The sequence below is a fragment of the Antedon bifida genome, chromosome 1 (assembly GCF_963402885.1).
Source record: "Antedon bifida chromosome 1, ecAntBifi1.1, whole genome shotgun sequence".
NCBI classification, from domain to species: domain Eukaryota; kingdom Metazoa; phylum Echinodermata; class Crinoidea; order Comatulida; family Antedonidae; genus Antedon; species Antedon bifida.
Window position 1 is genome coordinate 23,132,304 of NC_136226.1, and position 20,530 is coordinate 23,152,833.

General features: G+C 33.4%; 2 protein-coding genes across 3 annotated transcripts in view; both read left to right on the plus strand.

Moving 5' to 3' along the window:
• LOC144845736 (aspartate aminotransferase-like) overlaps window positions 1–20,530 on the plus strand; it is a 138,709-nt gene that overhangs the window by 67,096 nt on the left and 51,083 nt on the right. The window lies entirely within an intron of this gene.
• LOC144845466 (uncharacterized) overlaps window positions 1–20,530 on the plus strand; it is a 101,148-nt gene that overhangs the window by 16,485 nt on the left and 64,133 nt on the right. For both annotated transcript variants that reach the window (XM_078702846.1, XM_078702854.1), the window contains exon 2: window positions 25–221. In XM_078702846.1, the coding sequence (XP_078558972.1) occupies window positions 62–221 (160 nt within the window). In that variant the 5' untranslated portion in view covers window positions 25–61. The remainder of the gene's footprint in view (window positions 1–24; window positions 222–20,530) is intronic.

The following is a 20,530-nucleotide window of genomic DNA, read 5'->3' on the forward strand; positions in this document are numbered from 1 at the left end:
TTTAATTTATTTTATTCTTATTAGATTTTATAATTTAAAGACTATGTGCCTGTGAAATAAAATGGAAAAACAAGAAAATCAACCAAATTCTGATGCTGGAGTAGAAATAGACACGAATAAGACGACTCATTATGGCTTACGACGCAAAAAAGTAAAGAAAGCATTTGAAGATAAGATGGCATCTCCGAGTAAGGACTCATCTTCCGGAGAATACAACCAAGGTATGATATATCTCAATAATTGGACGATTCCCCTTGAAACCTGCATGAAAAACATCATAATATAGGCCTACTTGAGAGTGAGCCGTTTTACACAGAAGAATATACTTTACTAGTACAGGGTTCTAATGTTTCAACAAAACAGGTTCGTATGATACTGTCAACTGTCCAAAAACTGGACTGTTGGGCTAATCTAAAGTATTCTTGTTTTGAATGCATTTGAAACAGTAAAAAGAATTAGTTTGGGATACTTTTTTTTTTGGAAGAGTTTCCAATTTTCACAGAATCTGGTTTCAGGGTGACTTTTGTAATATTATTAACAAAACTTTTAGCTTTACAGGGATCGATTAGCACTAGTCCTGTGTACAATAATAACAAATGATGAGGGCTAGCTCACTACTGCTTCATGTTGCCCACTGGTGTACGTGGTGAAAAGTAATACAGTATACAGTAATCAAACACATTTTGTTACCAGCACTAATGAAAGCTCACACTTTATGTTACAAAAAACTGGTGCTAATTCTAAATATTGGTAACAGCATAAAAATACTTGGTTAAAATAAAAAAGTTCGCTTTATAACAGTGATATTATGCCATAAACATTTGGTTTAATATACTTTTTATTGTCGTCTTCATTTCTTGTCATCATTAAAGGGAAATTTAACTACCGTGTTCAAAGTTATAAATGTATCAAATGTATAATTCATAAAGCTGAATGTGTGTGGGTAAAAGATTATTGTCCTTAAATTTTCCCCAAATGTCTCTTCATAACTTGAGCACTTGTTCTTGCTTTAAGTGTGTTTACTTCAAACTGGAAGGCATCCATGTGCTTAAGTTTCCTGCTTAGTCCCTTTGGGAGCTTCCATTCCCATTACCTATCAGTGCATTAAGTAAGAAAGAGACAGCGTATGATGCGTGCATCCGTAGATAAGCCTGGCACTTAATATCACCCTCTTTATAGGTGATTGAGTACCTGGTGTTGGGATGTAGTAATTGTATCTATTCAGTAATAAGTAAAATGTGAATGGCAGCTGAATCGTTGGCTGCTCCAGGGGGAATAATGATGTTAGCACAAGATAATACCAATTGACCATGAGTGAATGTAAAGTCATGGGGGATAGAGTATACTCCAGGGGTGTCCGGTGACGATTTACCCCCTTATTATCAAGGTTGGAAAATTATTGAAACTTAACCAAACATTTATCTGCGAATTCAAAGTATATCTAAATAATAAATCTAGCTTATTTCCTATGGTGGTACGAGGTTTCTTAAATGCTTTCATGCAATCACACGTACCATTCTGTCAGACCCTGTTTTTATCACTGATGAGAAAAACTGTTTAAAATCAAAGATTTAATTATAATGTCATATTCAAGGTATTGCAAACTATTTGTCGCCCGTGTTTCCTTTTCTGTACAAATCTGTAGATTGTTGATAATGTGCATATTAATTTCCAAAAAAATTCTGACAGCTTTCATGGTTTTAAGCCAGGATATTAAAAATGTTTACTTTAACTTGACTGCTTAAAAATTGCAACCGGTAATCCAATCAACCAATCATTTACTTCCAATATTTTTCAATAAGAAAGTTTCTAAATATTTTAGTTCACATTATAGGCCTACAGTATGTGTCAAATTAATAATTTTAATTGACTTTCATTATTTTGATAGAATGTTACTGTTCACAAATCACATCTTTTGTGAATTTAAAAAACTTTATTCCCAGCCCTTTTGTTCAAATCATATACTCTGTCCAAGGTTATTTACAGCTCCATAATGAACAAATCTTTTCATCATATTTAGTATAACATCACGCTAAAATGCCTTGAAAACTAGGCAGAAGCAGGTTGCCGTTACGTTAGTACACTGTAGCTAGGCCTAGCCAACGAGGTGACGATATGTACAATATGTGTGGTGAGGCATTTATGTTCGGTGTATAAGACGCACCCTTAATTTAGAGGTCAAATTTGCGTGTCAAAAGTGCGTCTTATAGACCGAAATATACGGTAATCGATCGCTTGTGTCTGTCTGTTTGTTTGTTAGCAGGATTACTCAAAAAGTTATTGCAAGATCTTTACCAAAATGAATACAGATAGATATGTGGTCAAGGACCACTCCATTAAATTTTGGAGGCAATCCGGACCAGGGTCCCAATTCTGGACCACTTTTAGTGTTATTTTCAGACCTGCTAGTGTTAAAAGATAGAGAATTTTCAAAAGCTGGCGAAAAGTCTTAAAGTAACAATTAAACTGAAATTTCATTTTCTCAAGAACTACTTGTCCAAAAAATCATTTTTGTACAAGAGGCAAGAGTTATAATTTGTGATTTGTAATTTTAAAATATAATTTGATTTAATGTACAGGTTTTTTGATACGAGTAGTTTTTTAAAAACCTATTTCTTTTCAAATTCACCCGTTTGTTTTTGGCGTTGCTGTCCTATTGTTAGTTAACTGAAACTGTTGTTTGTCGAAAGGCTAGTTACATAACCATTGCATCAAACTCACATACACAGGGTTGTATTGTAGTGAAATTAGACTAATCGCACACAGCATTAAGACACAAAATTTTTTTTTGGTGAAATATTACGAATTTTACAGAGAGTTCAGTTTGAAATTTATTTAGTTCATCAATTGGTTATTATATTTACTTGTGGCAGTTAGAAGCCCTTATATGTGTGTGATTAGTTCTATAATTGGTGATCAACACATTGTTTAATGTGTGCTGATAAAAACAGACAAAGGTCTAAATCTTCTTTTTATAATATTGACTTATTGTTGCTATTCTTAAAATAATTATATCCCACTAAATGAATTATTAAAATTTGAACAGGTGCTATAATTGCCCTTACTTTAAATCATTTACCAGTTATCAATATAAATACTTTTAGATGCATACCCTATAATTTTTTAAATCCAGAAAATGCAGATAAAGTGAGTGTGCCTTGTTTAACAATGGATGAGAGGTAAGGAGAATAAAGTTGTTTATTAAAGTGAAATGATTTTACCATATCACTGTTAATGAGACCCACTGTGTGTGAATATTCTGATACCAGTTGTGTTGTTGTTGCGCCACTTGAGTGAAATCTTGAACAAAGAAATTGACGTTCTTTGTTTCAATATTTATGTGACCTATTCCAAAAATGTAGAACAGAAGTTGAATATTTTATTTATGATTGTGTTTATTGAATGTTCCATATTTTATTAATAGATAATTTACAAATAATTATGAGATGTTGCAGAAAATTTATGAAGATCAAGGTACCGGTAGTCAAGCAGCAGTATCTTCGTTTTTGTAGCACTAAAATGATTTACATTTTTTAGATTTTGTAACATATAGCTACGAAAGTTGCATCGAGGAAGGGTTAGTGTTACCTGAAGTTTCTGCAAATTACTGGCTATTTTACTTTATTGTTTTGATTAATAACTTTTTGCTTATTTTATTCGAAAAAAAAAACTTGGCAACACTCTAGGCCTATAATAATACCTGTCACAATATATTTCAACAGTTATTTTTAGTCTACTCGTACTCTTTTTGAAACCAAAATAACGTCCGATCATTGGTTGATTTGAAATCCATATTTACATACCGCCCGTCTCATATAGCCAAATATGGTATGATAACCTATGTCATTCTTATCGGATGTTTGCGCTCTGCAAAGCGATTTCTATACGTGTATCACAAGTATGTATTTTCAGACAAAAATCGAAACGTTGACTGGTGGACTAACATAAAAAAGAAAATAAATACAGAATTTGGCCAAGTCTAGTACAGTAGTCACAAACTGTTGGAAGTTCTGACAAAGTAATTAGTGCAAATCCTTACTACGAACTTTGTGTGCGTAATGACTGAAATGGTTCTGGTATAGTACTTTTACCAGAATTCTTTTCCACTATAAAACAATACAATTACTCAATAATCAGCATTAGGGTTTTATAAACAATTTTGTAACTTGGGACTTTTCTTTTTTTTATTACGTAATATATCCAAAATTAAATTGGAAAAGTAGAACTTATTCTTTCTTTTGTAATCAAGAATTTACTATTTCCTTGTCTTATTCAATTACATCGAAATTGGTTAATATTCAATCAATCAATTCAACTTTATTTCAGACAAACTGTCCATATGAAACATATAAATACAATAAAAAATAATACAAAGCATTTTGTGACAACCGTCATGGAGAGAGGACTAATAATTATTTGTTGACATATAGTGCCTCTTAAAATACATGTGGATTATGTTTTGGGATTTATTGGATGTAGACTGTAGACATTATTATATTATTGATTACTATAGTTTACAAAACTATTGTGAGGGAAACCAACTGATAGCCTATGGACTAAATGGTCCAAACAAAAATGAACCAATCTTATATGGTTAAACGTCAATGTTCTCAAATGGATTGCTGTCTCGATCGCAATGAATCAGTTTCTGTTGCATGGATTTGAATGAGCTGAATTTGACCTAAGCTTGACCATCAGCAGTGCTAAATAATGTTAACTTGGTCAATTTTAATTTAGTAAGAATTAAGCATTTATTTAGGATTTTCAATAGGAACAGACTCGCAAATTTGTGATTGCAAAGATGTGAATGAAAAGAAAAAAAACCCATTATCTAAACTCCATGTAACAAGTTTGTTGAGTCACGCGCCATCTCGTTCCTACCTTTCTGACTTTTCAATACTTTTAGTTGGAAATGTTGTTTAATTTTAAAGTTTCTATATGACAGATGAATCCGTATTCGTTGAGGAAGTACAAAATGTCAAAATTGATTAGTGTTAAGAAAGATGTGAACAGTGTTGTAGAGTAATATGAGGAAGGCAATGTTTATTTAATAATTATGCAAAAGGAAATATCATTCCAACCAAAATTATGACCTGAAAATCAGTTTGACTTAACGTGTGCTCTAAATTCGAAATTTTCTGTGAGCAGTGTTTTCCTTTTTTTTGTTTGAATTGTGTCAGAGGCTTATTTTATTAGAACACCCATTCGAGCATTTTAACTCTCCGGTATAATTTTCTAAATTGTGTAAAAATGTTAATTATTGATATAAATTATAAATTTATCACATGATATGTGGGGATGGTTCCTCTAGATGGTGCTGTAGCGGACTATTCCATCGATAGGTAGGGCCGTACCATTAAGAATTCTGTGCGTATTTCCCCCCATTTGTTTGGAAAGTGCTGATGTCAGTTTTTCAGGTAAAGGCATAGACTACCAGTTTCTGGTTTTTGTAATTATTTTCTTATTTTATGTACTGTTGCGTCATATTCTACCCATAATAGGATAAAACAATTTGATATTGTACAGTAAGTTATGAGCATTGCGGTCGAATGCAGGAAACGCCTACAAAACAGAAGTATTGTTGTTGATCACATATCACAATGTATCAGACAGGTTGGGAATTTTTAGCCTGAACGGATATGAATAAGCTTTGGAATACATACCAGCCACCTGTTAGTGTTAACTATAACCATTGATGGTTTTTCCCAAGTTGATAACAAACAATCTGTTGTCTCAGTAAAGCAGACCCAATATAGGTATGGTATATGCCGAACGGCGATGGCACTATCGTTTGTATGTGAATTACATGCATGTCAATTTCCACGTATCTGGCATGAGGCTCGCGCTTTTTGGCCCATCCTATAATCATGTACCGAAAATCTCATGCTTTTTCACCTTTTCTCATTTTTTAAAAAAAACTATTTAAAAACATTTTAACATTTTTGTTTCTCATGCCTTGAATGATCTTAGACCAAAACAACATAAAAAAAATCAACTTTTTGGGAGTTGTAAATGAATTAGAGATGATTCAGACATGGATTGCTTCGTCCCAATTTAGGGCCAAAAAATAATTGGGGCCGGTGGTTGGGAGGGGAGGGACTTGGCAAGGTCATAATTGGAAAATCTCAAGCCAGCAGCAACCTCAAACTTAACATGTAAGAAATTACTTATCTGGTCTCATTTCATATTTACTTTAATATTACCAAGTCCAATTAATTAAAATTTTACATTAGGCCTATTCCTTGGTGACCATTTGCAGGGAGGTTGCTAACAAAAATGCCAAAGGTAATGCCAGGATAGTTTTAGGTGAACTCACCCACTTGAGGGCAGCACAACTAATGTACATCTATGTGTTTGCAATACAATATAATTCACAATTAAATTGACAATACATATTTAAATGGAAATGACCAAATGAAATACCATTTGTACTTTTTATTCTATTCCTGGTATCTTTATTTCAACATCTGTATATAAAAAACAAATGGAATAGGCAAATAAAAGTCCAAATCCAAAAGGCCGAATTAAGGATTTTTTTTACAAAAGGCTTTAACATCAATGCAATATACTAGTGAATAAAAATTAAATTTGTTTTTTTATGTCTTTAGGCGCATGGTCAAGGATTAATTGTATAGTAAATCATAGATATGGTGGCAATCCCCCTGACACAGGGCTATTTGGGTAACCCCTACTCACCTCGATTGATGAACTGCGATTTTTGAAGTGCACATGTGTACACTGGACCTATTCCCAATAAATCTGAGAAGACTTGTTCCAACACCATCACTAGGTGCGAGTCGGCATCGAACCCATGCCGATATTGTTGGCTCTTTAGTTACGGTAACTTAAAGTCCCATTCCCTACGTTTTTTAGATCTAATTTTCGGTCACAAATTACATTTAATGTAAAAATAAATACTATATGGTCCTATTGCGATAACTTTTTTTTGTCTTTGAACGGTTAAAAGTGTGAAAAATAAGTTGATTCGAATAATTTTAGCGGCCCGCTATAAATCCCAACATACATTGCTCGTGGATTGATATTTTAGTTTTTCTTCTGTGATTCACCTACTTTCGATCGATCGTGAAGGCCAAAATAAATGAAAGAATCGTAACTTTTCAGTGAAAATACCGGGTTTCCCCCAATCTGTATTAAGGATTCTGGCAAAAACAGAAAGACAATTAATGCAGCAACTAGACAATGTCTGGCTAGGCCTAATAGCTAGCGTACGATGTTCGTACGTTACTGTTGTTTACCAGCTAGGTCTAAAAAACCAAGCCTAGCTAGGCTAGGCCTAAAGACAGTAGGCCTACACGAGAGGACATTCACTGCGAGCTACTAGGTAGTGCATTGTTTCTCTTTTTTTTGATAAATTACCATAAATCATACATCTAAAACAAGGAATGACCTGATTTAATGTTTTTAAAATATAAAATATATATTATTTTTACAAAATGTCAACAATTGTAGGGAATGGGTCTTTGACTACTCAAACATTTGACTCACACACACACTCACTTTATAAAAGAAATTGTAAAAAAAGTCAAAAGTATATTACACATCATACAATATAAATGAAGCAGAAGCTATTGTCGAAGGCAACAGAAACGATTGGCAATGAGAAATATAGATGGCTGCAGTCGCTTGCTCAAGTTAGCGTTTACCGACCGAAGAAGATATGATTACAAGCGCGTGTATGCATGCGTTACATGCGCTACGCACGTAATTGTTTTGCCATATGATGATTTATGCCCTGAAATTTATGAGTACCAAATTTTATTTAATTGTGATTCATGCTTGTGAAGATATGATTACAAACGTGATTTCGTTAAATCGTGCGTAGACCGCGTAATTTTTGATTGCGGACTGTGAAAACATAACCACATCGATTCCTGGCCATAAGGAATATACTGTGAAAAATTGACCTAGCTAGATGAAACGGATATCAAGATAAGGCCATATACAAGTTAGTTACCGACCGACCGACAGACATAGTGAGTCTAGCGACTAAAAAGTAGTGAAAGTTGTGTACCTATTATTATTAAAAATGAAATTTGTTATTAGTAATAGTATTATTTAAATATACTTGAATTTGTTCACACATAATTATAAGGTCAATGTTTGACCTAAATAACCTTACATACCTTCATTTTGATAGTTACTGATGAATTCTGTAATTGGCAATATTGTTAATCACTTTATTTATACCCATCATATTGTTAAATAATTATTCAAATGTCATTCTGTGATTCAGCAATTGTAAGAATGTACAGTTTACTGTTAAACGATTTAAATGATTACACAACTCGTACGCAACTTCCGTAAACGTAAAAGAAATAAGAAAAAGACATTTCTGCTTATCATCTACCTTCATGACAGAAAATTACTAAGTATAGTAATGAAATTGTAAGTGAATCAAATCAAATCTAGATGTGTGTGGAATTTAGAAACAAGCTACTAATTCAATTTCAATTTTGTAATGAAATTTGATATTGTAAAAATCGCTGCATCTGTTTAGCAGCAAATCGTACTATTTAAAATAAAGATTACTCATACAAGAGCATATTTATTTATATTTTTTGTTCACTTTTACTACCTGATTCATTGGAGTCTTAAATTGTATAGATTTCAAATATTCAATATGTATTCCCAAGATTTTATTTTGAACAAATCTCAAAACACACATAACCATTACTTTTTGAAATATTTGATTTCAAAACTTCCTACAATTGTGAAAGAGAAGATGATGCAAATGATTAGTGAGCCCCAAAGGTAGTCATTTCTGCAGTGACAGTTTGCTGCATTTGTTGGGTTCAAGATTTAACTTTTTAGGTTAAAGGTTTATAGCTTTTTCTTAGTCAAAAGATTGGTAATTTGTTTGGGAGTGTAGTAAATTTTCATAAAATTTGTAATTAAAATTGTAGTTCCTTTTCGATTTGAAACAAAAAGAGGTAAATGGAGATGTGCAAACTTGTGCTTATTTCCTATATTTCTTCATTCTCAACTCGGATGTACAGTATCTGCTTACGAGAGGAGCTTGTCTGCTTAGAGAGATGTCTCTTTGCTTATGTACAAAGTTTATAATGTGTTTACTTACAAGTTACAAGAGGTGTCTGCTTGTATTAAAAAAGGCATCTTTCTTACTAGGAGAGGTATCTGTCTGTTTACGATAGTTATCTGTCTGCTTATGAGAGGTGTCTGTCTGCTTATGAGAGGTGTCTGTCTGCTTATGAGAGGTGTCTGTCTGCTTATGAGAGGTGACTGCTTAGGAGAGGTGTCGGTCTGCTAAGGAGAGTGTCTGTCTGCTTATGAGAGATGTCTGTCTGCCTATGAGAGGTGTCTGTTTGCTTTCAAGAGATGTCTGTCTGCTTATGAGAGGTGTCTGCTTATGAGAGGTGACTGCTTAGGAGAGTGTCTGTCTTTTTATGAGAAGTGTCGGTCTGCTAAGGAGAGGTGTCGGTCTGCTAAGGAGAGTGTCTGTCTGCTTATGAGAGGTGTCTGTCTGCCTATGAGAGGTGTCTGTTTGCTTACAAGAGATGTTCGTCTGCTTACGAGAGGTGTCTGTCTGCTTTTATGAGAGGTGTCTGTCTACTTATGAGAGGTGTCTGTCTGCTTATGAGAGGTGTCTGTCTGCTTTCGAAACGTGTGTCTGCTTTCGAGACGTGTATATGTGCTTTACAAGGGGTGTCTCTGCTTATAAGAGATGTCTGTCTGCTTATGAGAGGTATCTGTCTGCTTATAAGAGATGTCTGTCTGCTTATGAGAGGTATCTGTCTGCTTATGAGAGGTATCTGTCTGCTTATGAGAGGTTTTTGTCTGCTTACAAGAGGTGTCTGTGTGCTTACAAGAGGTGTGTGTCTACTTTATGAGAGATGTCTGTCTACTTAAATAAGCAGACACTTCTAATATTAGAAGTGTCTGTCTGTTTTCGAGAAGTGTGCTTATGAGAGGTGTCGGTCTGCTTATGAGAGGTGTCGGTCTGGTAATGAGAGGTGTCTATCTGCTTATGAGAGGTGTTTGTCTACTTATGAAAGGTGTTTGTCTAGGTGAGAGATGTCTAGTCTGCTTTCGAGAGGTGTATGTCTGCTTTACAAGGGTGTCTCTACTTACAAGAAGTGTCTTGTCTGCTTACGAGAAGTGTCTTGTCTGTTTTCAAGAGGTGCCTTTTCCGCTTACGAAAAGTGTCTTGTCTGTTTACGAGATGTGTCTTGTCTGTTTACGAGATGTGTCTTGTCTACAATTACGAGATGTGTCTTGTCTACAATTGTTTGTCTGCTTACACAAGGTGTGTGTCTACTTTATGAGAGGTGTGTGTTTGTTTATGAGAGATGTCTGTCTGCTTACGAGAGGTGTCTGTCTGCTTACGAGAGGTGTCTGTCTGCTTACGAGAGGTGTCTGTCTGCTTACAAGAGGTGTGTGTCTACTTTATGAGAGGTGTGTGTCTGCTTATGAGAGTTGTCTGTCTGCTTATGAGAGTTGTCTGTCTGCTTATGAGAGTTGTATGTCTGCTTATGAGAGATGTCTGTCTGCTTAGGAGAGATGTCTGTCTGCTTAGGAGAGATGCCTGTCTTATTTGTGGTGTCTGCCTTTATTTACATAACCCCCACCCCCTTGAGATTATTCCACTACTGAAGCTTAAGATTATTCCCTTTCCTCCCTCAGGTTAACTTTTCCCTCCCCAGATTAAGATTATTCCCCTCCCTAAGTTAAGATTATTCCACTAACCAAGGTTAACATTATTCCTCTCCCCAGGTTTAGATTATTCCACTAATCAAGGTTAAGATTATTCCCCTCCTCAGGTTAAGATTATTCCCTTTCCTCCCTCAGGTAAGCATTCCCCTCCCCAGGTTAACATGATTTCCCTGCCCAGGTTAAGGTTATTTCCTTCCTCAGGTTAAGATTATTCTCTTTCCCTCCCCAGGTTAAGATTATTTCCCTCCCCAGGTTAAGATTATTCCCCTCCCCAGGTTAAGATTATTGCCATTCTCTCACCCAGGTTTTCATTCGAATCATAGAATGAATTGAGTAAAAAAGTAATAAGTTGAGTTTAAACAATTTATTTAAAAGAAGATTCATATTTTATTATGTATTTTTACACAATAAATATTGCTTTTTATCACAAACAAATAAAATGTGTTTACTAGTCCCTTGAAATTGGCAATTCAATTTTTGATCGCAGAGTTCGAAGTTGAATTCATCTGAGAATCAACCAGAGCATCTCCAACATTTATAATTTCTGTCCTGAGTATTCACAATCCCTTTATCTGTCATTACTATAGGTATACACCTGTTGAATACGATAACAATTTTGATGTTTTTTTTTGTATGATAATCTTGATACAAAGACTGCGTGCAAAGTGAGTATTTGTAGGTTTATGACATTAGTTTAGGGTATGCATTAGTTTGCCGTCTAGGTGGCGCCAGTCTGGTAATTGCTTGGATGAAGTTGATAATATTGTACATTCACTCACCTGTTTCAATCCTTGTCCATAATTCTCATGTAATTACCCAATTGGCAGTTGCCTACAAAAGTACAGATCTACTGTATGTTCGTGTGCCAGGGAACTTCTATTCTTAAACTTCTTTTATGTTGTAGATAGTGGTTCAGAATTACTTTATTCAACTTGTACCTGATAAATATTTGATGGTTAGTATTTTTAGTTTCCTTAGTCTAATATTTGTGTATTAAACAAATATTATATTCCAAGGATTGTTTAGGAATACAAATTTGATTCAGAACTAAATTTAATTTTCTTTTAAAAACAACTACACATTTATAAATTAGATGATTAATGAGTTTATAGATTAAAATAATTCTTAGTTGTGGGTTTGTCATTTTTGTGTCTAGACTCAAAGAAATACCTTAGATTCAATTAAATAGCAGGAAATTACTTGCGTAAACTTCACAAGTTTTTTACATGCTTTTAATTTCAAATGCGTCAACGTTTTTTTTTCTGTTCATGATAAAAAACACCATGTGTAAAATGTTTAAATTTGCCAAAGAAAGAAGTTGTAAAACTAAAAAATAAAAAGGGAAATCAACGAGAGCTAGATAAGCTTAATAAAAGTGCTTTTGGAGAATGTAGCAGATTTCCTATTTTTTGGTATTTTCATATAACATTTTGAGAAAGTTATGTTTTCTCTTCATTGCCCTATGTCATGTGTCCATCTTTGTTTTTATCTTAATTATTTGTCATTTAAATTAGAATAAACACTATACATTTATTTCTTCAGTGAAGTTTAAAGTTGAATTTTAAATTCTGGAAAAAGAATTTGTTTTTATGTTTTATGACTTTATATATTGAACATTCATTCATACATGTTTCATTTATAAAGAATGTTTTAAAATATAATTCAATTCAATCAATTCAATTTCTTGATAACATTTATTAGCTTGTTAATAAACTAAATCCAAGATATTCAAACCCTAACAATTATACTAATCTCTATTTGAATACATTTGATATTGAAAGTATTTTCATGCCAAATAACTGCCAACATTTTAAACATGAAAAGAAAAAAAGGTTTGTGGAGATTACTAAAAATTGCCCACTTTCTACTAACTTTTAAACATAGGATGTAGTCTACATAAAAATGAAATCATCAAATTTAAAGGATGTTCTTTGGAACCTAATTAGTGTACCATCTTTTGAAAAAGCCCCAAGGGCCGAAACTTGAAAGCTTACGAGAGGAAAGAGTTGGCGACTGAATGGCTAGCTTGATCTTGTCCCTCTTTTCGTACACTACAAGTTTTTAGCATTAAGACTATTGGCCTATCGGTTCTGAAAGTGGGTTACACTAATCCAAGTGTTTGTCACACTTCTCAACGATTCAAAGATTATTACCGGAACATCCTTGTCAATTCTGTCAGACAATTAAGTTTGATGTAGGTAATTATGTTTATAAATAATGGATGATGAAAATCATTGTTTCTGTGTTTAAGATTTTTCTCATTACATCTTGAAACTCTGAACTGCTTATCTTTTGAACTGATTTAATTAAAAAAGAAAATTGATATAGAGATTGCTTAAAATTTAGTTTTTGAGATAAAACATTATAATTTATTATATTGACGAAAGAAAATGTTGAACATTAAAATGTATTATGTTAACAATAACAGGATAAAGCAATAAAGTTGTATTTATTGATAATTTAAAAAAAAAAGATTAGGTTCATTAATAAAGATTATCCATTTAAACCTGTACTGTTCATCAATATGGATTTACTGTACACCATAAACCATTCACAACTAATGTTATATGAAGTTACTGTAGTATTATCATTATGTTTTATCATTGCATTAAATAAGAACATTTCTTTAATTTGGCAGTTCAACCATCAGAATATTTTTATTGAATTTTTTAATACATCAAATGACGAGCAGCGTTTTTTACAAGAAATATTTCTTGATTATTTAACTAACCACTGGACTAGCACCATCATTTAGACTGGGTAAATCAAATATAATTATTTTTTCTTCTGCTAGCTATACGGACAACCTGGTACAGTAGGATGCAGTTGAATGATATTCCTTGTTTAAGCTAGTATTGCTAGAAAAATCTGCTTTTGAAAAAAAAAAATTGACTTATCTCCTGCACTGTAAGTAATATATTATATCTATAATATAGTAGCACTAAGCTAAAAGTTGTTCCTCTAACTCCTCTTAAACCGCAAGTCCGATATTAATGCCGTTCGACCTGGGGCACCTTTAATTTAATTCACCTTTTATGCATTAGTCTATATTAGAACAGAACATTTGTACGAAAAAGGTGTTTTTTAGACCAATTTCTTTGCAACTACCGAACCCTGAGATCGGTAATTTTAGTTCCCTAAATCGATTCGAGCATGCAAAACACAATAACAATTAAAGAGCGGCACTGGCAGCAGGTCATCGTCGCTTGAGTGGGATGATTCGGCCCAGGTGACAGGACGATCCGGCCCACTTTTAGGCCGATATAATCCCGGTAGGGTTTTATGATATGAAATATTGTAAAGTACACTATGCTAACATTATGTTTTGCTGCTGCATTACGTTTTATGTCATTTATTTTCAAGGGGTGTAGGCCTACAAGTACAAGGAGGTACAAACAAGGAGGATGAAGTTGCAATCATATTTACTTCTTTCTAATTAGGCCTACACCACCAGAAAACATACATTGTTGTTCATCTTAAAGACAAACCACCATTCTTACCACCACAAATAAAGACATTCACAACCAGATTTAACTAAGTCACTGTTCTTCAGTCGGAAATGATATTAACATACTTTTGAAGCTTTTACAAAACATGACAATTTACCAGACAAAACTATGAAATGCAGGATTATGTCCAATACCAAACATGAGGAGGGAAAAAACTGACATAATAATATTGATCAATAAAATAATAAACGTCTATTATTTTAATATATTTACACAAACAATACAAGAACAAGATACAGATGTATATTACAAATTATTATGTTAACAAGATTCTGTTTTTTTTTTGTGACTGCATGTTTCGCAAACATTCATTTTACAGTGAGCACTACTATTATTTGCGATGACTCTGTACATTTGTATTTAAAATTGCTTGCTTTTAGAATTAAAACAAAATAGACACACATTTATCTTTATCTTCCTTCTAATACAAATACAATGTACCTCTCGGCACTATACTGTACATCCATTTATAGATTTGTGTATACTGGATTGTACTATATTACTCTATTATTTGATTCCGAACCTAGCAATCATTATAAGAGGATACCTGCTAGTATATATATATATAATTGGATCTGCCTATTGGGAGAGGTTATTAGGGGTGCGGACATGAAATGTATAATTTACCGTAGTTATTCTTTTAACTAGAAACTTAAGAAAATTGGAATCCCCTCTTCATACCCAAGGTTACCCCAGTGTGGAGGCTAACCATGTTCAGCCTGAATTTATCCTCTACTGTTTTCCAGTACAAATATGAAAATATGCAGAAAACCATTAACTTGAAGTCCCATCTGCAGGACAAGACATTGGCAGTAAATCATCTTGCCTAATGACAAAAACAAGTTGGGAATTCTTCAGTCCAAGGCCCTGTTTCTGCTGCCAGTGCCAAATAAAAAAATACTGTATTTTATCCACAAATTTGGTGGGGAAAATACGGTATACAAAATACGGTATTTTTTTTATGAGCGCCGTTTCCGCTGCCGAAAAAATACCGTATATATACGGTAATAAAAAAATACCGTATTAAATACGGTATTTTTTGAATACCGTATATACTTAGGTATTTTGTGGATAAAATATGGTATTTCAAATTTATACCATATTTTCTGTAACCATTTCTGCTGCCAATAAAAAATACCATATTTTTTTTACCTGCGACATGAGATCAACATCGTGTTTTTATTTTCTGTCGCTGTCAGCTGTTTTACACACGTGTATAGATATATTCGGCGAAAATGTGGAGCGAAGACGTTATGGTTACTATATAAATCTGTGTGGGGAGGGAGGGGAAGCTAAAATGTCCGGCCAACTAAAAGGTAATAAAAGGGACAACCACATTTATAAAGACATTCTAAAAAAAAAAAACCAGGAGTATGGAATAGACTTCCTTGTCTCCAAAGCAAGTAAACTCAGCTGAAGAGCCGGCGAAAGCAGTACAACATTGCAAAAGACAATCACTTGTTGAGGGAACGAATTACTTGTCCCCATTACGTTGTTTTGGCCCGGATATTGGGAGGGCCATAGCTGTGCTCTCACAACATCTCTATCACTAGGGCTAGGCTGTTGCAAGTGAGGCGTAAAACTTCCTTTATTGTGACTTTTAATTATCGACCAAATAAATGAATGGCAATTTGGGTAAAAAGGATGTATATTAACACGACCACCCAAGAAGTATTGTTAGCAGAAATGGGGTATTAAAAATACGGTATAAAAAATACGGTCTAAAAAATACCATATTTTATACCGTATTTTGAATAGTTGCAGCAGAAAAAGGCCCCAATTCTTTTCCATTCCATAATCATAATTTGATGAGACGACCTCAAGTTTTTCACGAAAATATGTACATTACGTAAATATATATACTAAAATGTGATATGTTTACCATATGCTAACCTTTAATTTACAATTAAATATTTGAGAAGTATTTAACAAAATTGATAAAATCTATTTATCTGAAATGAACAGTTTTCCTGGCCTTGTTGCTTATTTTGTTTTTCAATTCAAATTATTTAAAGGGCTTTAGTAACTGTATTATTTCAAAAATGCACTAATTACAAATTAAAGATGACAGTTTCATGGACTTTAAGAGAGTATGGAAGTTGGTTTTTCACAATTCTTAAAAATAGCATTGTACCCGTCTACAAGTGATATATACCCTTGGAAGTTAGAGCATGGAGGTATATGGTTATAGTTTACAATTCATTAACCCATCTCATTATGACTAAAATAATTAGTAACAAAATTGTTATGTTACTACACTACTTCTAATACCACTTCTTAACTATAAATCGTGTCTATACCAAATTTAGGATAGAAAATTCAAGTCGTTCATACAGTACATTGACAGACGATGAAGTTTTTTAAACACATAAAATAAAGTTTGATTTTCATAGTATACAAAATACTGTGAATGTAATTATCGACTTTAGTATTATTTAGGCCTAGGGATGCCTACAGCTCCAACTTTTAAAAAAGGTTTGTTTTACGACATATTTTGAGCAGGCATATTTTTGCACTTAGATTTATAAGTTAATGGTGGGTTTATACCTGAGTGACTCAATTTGGTTGGAAAATGGTCAAAAGTAGATGGTCCGTTTATACTTAAGTCAATATTGCACTGTACTTGTGTAGGCAATTCATGTTGGTAGGACCGTACAATTATAATTATATTTCTAAACAATTTTTCCAGAAATTGCATCCCATTTCAAGGTATAGAATATGCAAACTTGTGTTTGAATTTTAATTCATCATTCGGTTTAAAAGCATTTGGGCAGATTTTTTATACCCGAGCATTACTACACTAAAGATGATTGACTGATACAATAAGTACATTGTAGTAATGCATAGTTCATGTTAACATGGTTCAAATCTATAGCCAGTCATATGTTAGCTTCCTTAATTTATAATTACTGTATCACCAATATCTCCTATAACCCACATAATTACTAAAAACTGTTGATTGATCTTTTATTGCATTTGATGTTTTAAACTGTCTATTGATTGATGGTTCTGTGTATAAGCATCTCTGCATAATTTCATTAAGATGTTGAAAGCGTTGTGTAGACTAACTACGCCCAGAATCTAAACCGTAAAATTGATGCCTTTCATCTTTCTCCAATACTACAGAATGAAATTAAGCAGGATCTTTTTCCCTAGGATGTACTGGGTTCTTTTACAATTTACAGAGTAGTGAAACATATATCCCAGACTTAATACAACACTGGTCAAACATTCAAAGGGAAAGTGTACAGTAGCATTGCTATGGTCTACCAAGAGATGTTGGTTTATGTTGCAGTTAACAATGTTAAAGCCTGGACTGGACCTACGTTTTTTCGACCTATTTTAAGGTCACACACTACATTTTATGTAAAAATAAATACTATAGGACCTACGATAATTTTGTCGTCTTTATTTAAACGGTTAAAAATGTGAAAAATAATTTGATTTTAATAATTTAAGTGGCCCGCTATAAATACCAGAATGCATCGTGCATGGATTGATATTTTCTTATTATTATGTACCCGTACTTTTGACTGATCGTAAAATGGTAAACAAATAAAAGAACTGTAACTTTTCTGCGAAAATACCAGGTCTTCCCCAATTTGTATTAATTGATTCTACCAAAAAAGGAAAGACAATTAATTCAGCAACGTAACAACCTATGTCCCTACATTACCGCTCTTTACCAGCTAGGCCTACAAAACTGACCATCCACGAGAGGACATTCGATGTGAGCTACTTACTGTAGGTAATTTCTCTCTTTTTATCATAATTAACCATAAAGCGTACATTTAAGACAAGAAATGACCTGGTTATAATGTTTTAAAGTAATATACTGTACAGTATTATGCATTATTTTTACAAAACGTCAACAATTGTAAATAGTGTCTTTAAATAAAGTATACATGCATAAAGAAATCAATAATAAGTACACTTTTCTATTTCTTTTCTACTGTTACATTTTTTTCAGTAAAATTATGATTGTCAAATTTATCTACAATCTTTGCATTTTGCTTTGTCATTATGGTTACACCACTATTATATAACTCGTTTATCTTTGGCAGTTAGAATAAACGATGGTCAATTATAGCATTATGCTTTAATTATATTGTTGTATGAGGTACAGGTAGATATGCAGCCAAATAAGTACCGCTAATCTACACTAGTCCCCACATATATCCCCACCCACCATATTTCAATGGCAAACCCATAAAATTAGTGGCAAACAGCACCTTTTTGTTGTTGGAAACCTTTTTTCCTAGTGTCCTTCATCCCCACCAACATTAAAAACCTGGATCAGCGCCCTTGCTTGATTTTGAGGCTCTTAGTCTTACTGTAGGTAGGCCTGGAGAAGATGAATCGTGTAAGATCTTTAACGTAGGCCAATCTTCCTCTGGTAGGCTTAGAAAGGTTGACCTAGTTTGATAATGATCATGTTTAATGCTGATAATACAAAGTGAATGTCTGCATTTTATTGTAAACTGTTTTGCTTTTTTATATTTAGAAACAATCTAAGAAGGAAACAAATGTCCATCTCAGGAGACATTTGAAACAGAAGTACTAAACAGAAAAAAAAAGTACTGTTCATGTACCCAGGCCTGTTTTTCTGCCAGAAATGCTGTGCGACATGTCATATTTTTCTTACTTTTTATACGAGTCAAAGGTCCTGTTAGTTGACAGTTTTAGTTTTATCTTCTTTTTGAATCTTGAATGTTTTTGATCACCCTTGGACTGCGTTATAGCGGCCCCAAGGAAGTTACCAAGGCCTGGTAAAAGGTAGTTGCGTGTGAGTGGGACAGGCTCCTGCAGGAAAAGCCTTCAATGGTTGTCAGAAGTATTTGAAGACAAGCTGAACCTATAGCCTTGAGTTACAGTACTATCATATCTCTCCCAGCCCTCAATATAGTTGGACACAGAATCATAACCTTACCCCCATCCATTTTTAAAGTGTCAGAATTAATTAAATACAACCTACTTATATATGTATGCTTTTTTACTGTATACATTTTTCATTAAATTTATATTTAACAATGTGGAAATTATCAAGATGAAATGACTTCTTATAAAAAATGCTATATTCTATGTTTAGTATTTGTGTAAGTGTAAAGTACATGTTATAGAAAAACCAATTTCATCGTTAACATTAATTGTATGCAATTGTGCCATTAATTGTAAATGTAATTGCCAATCTCATGAATTTATTGTTTTGGAATTACAGTACCGCTAACAACCAATTTGAATTGTGTGGTTCCAATTGCGTTGTAATTTGGAATCGCAGGTTTTAATGCGCTATGTTTTGTTGGAGACAACTGACTCTGTTCTTTCTGTCAGTATGGACTAGGTAATCGCTTATGACTCCTAACACATTCATAATGATTCATAACCAGGGGAACGATAACCACGAGGGATAAACGTGCCAGTAAAACACAGCAACCTGTCTCCATTTGATTTTTTAAAGGTACTATTAAATTATCAGACATGTTGCTAGTCAGTCCTCTTCAAAGTCCAGTTATTAAAGCATGTCAACTATATAGACATATCAAACAGTTATTTCCAGCGGACATTAAATTTATCTCTGAAAATATCTGTGAAATATAAAATGATGAAGCTGTGAGATCGCCGATTCAGCGTTTGTACACATTTAAGAAAACATTCTGTCGTCATTATAATGCGTTCACATTTGTGTAATCTGTTGATAAAATTGACAAATTTCACTGATTCATTTTTCAAATACTAAATTATTTTTATGTTTTTTAGAATTTCGTTCCATTCATTTTTACTGTTTCACAATAATTTACTATATTTACATGCCTAGCTATACCAGCTACTATGAATTTAAATTCATTTCATTCATGTAGAATTTTCACATTAGATGTTGCGCACGCAACATATGCTGCTCACATAAAAACAAATCATGGAATGCCTTGGGCTTAGAGACCAGGCGTACCTAGGCATGTTTAAACCTTCATATTGGGTGATAAATAGCATACAGATTGGGATGAACAATTCTTATTGTGGGGCTTAATTAAAAACACGTTTAAATTTACCTTTTTGAAAAAAAATTCCTTTTATGTCTCAATACTGTACCCTTCGGTTAACGTTTTTCATTGAAACTATTTTTCAGAAATAAGATTCTCGATGCACATAACTAAATTTTTGTGTAATACACGCTCACATCAATTTTTTCAAAGTGGGCGGAGCTTGCACGTTGCATGTTGGGAAATAGCGTTAACGTTTACATGCTCGTTTGAAGGCTCCCTGACAATGTTATAACAGTTTAACACTATGGCCAAACTCCTTATTCAAGGGACACAACTACACCAACAGTT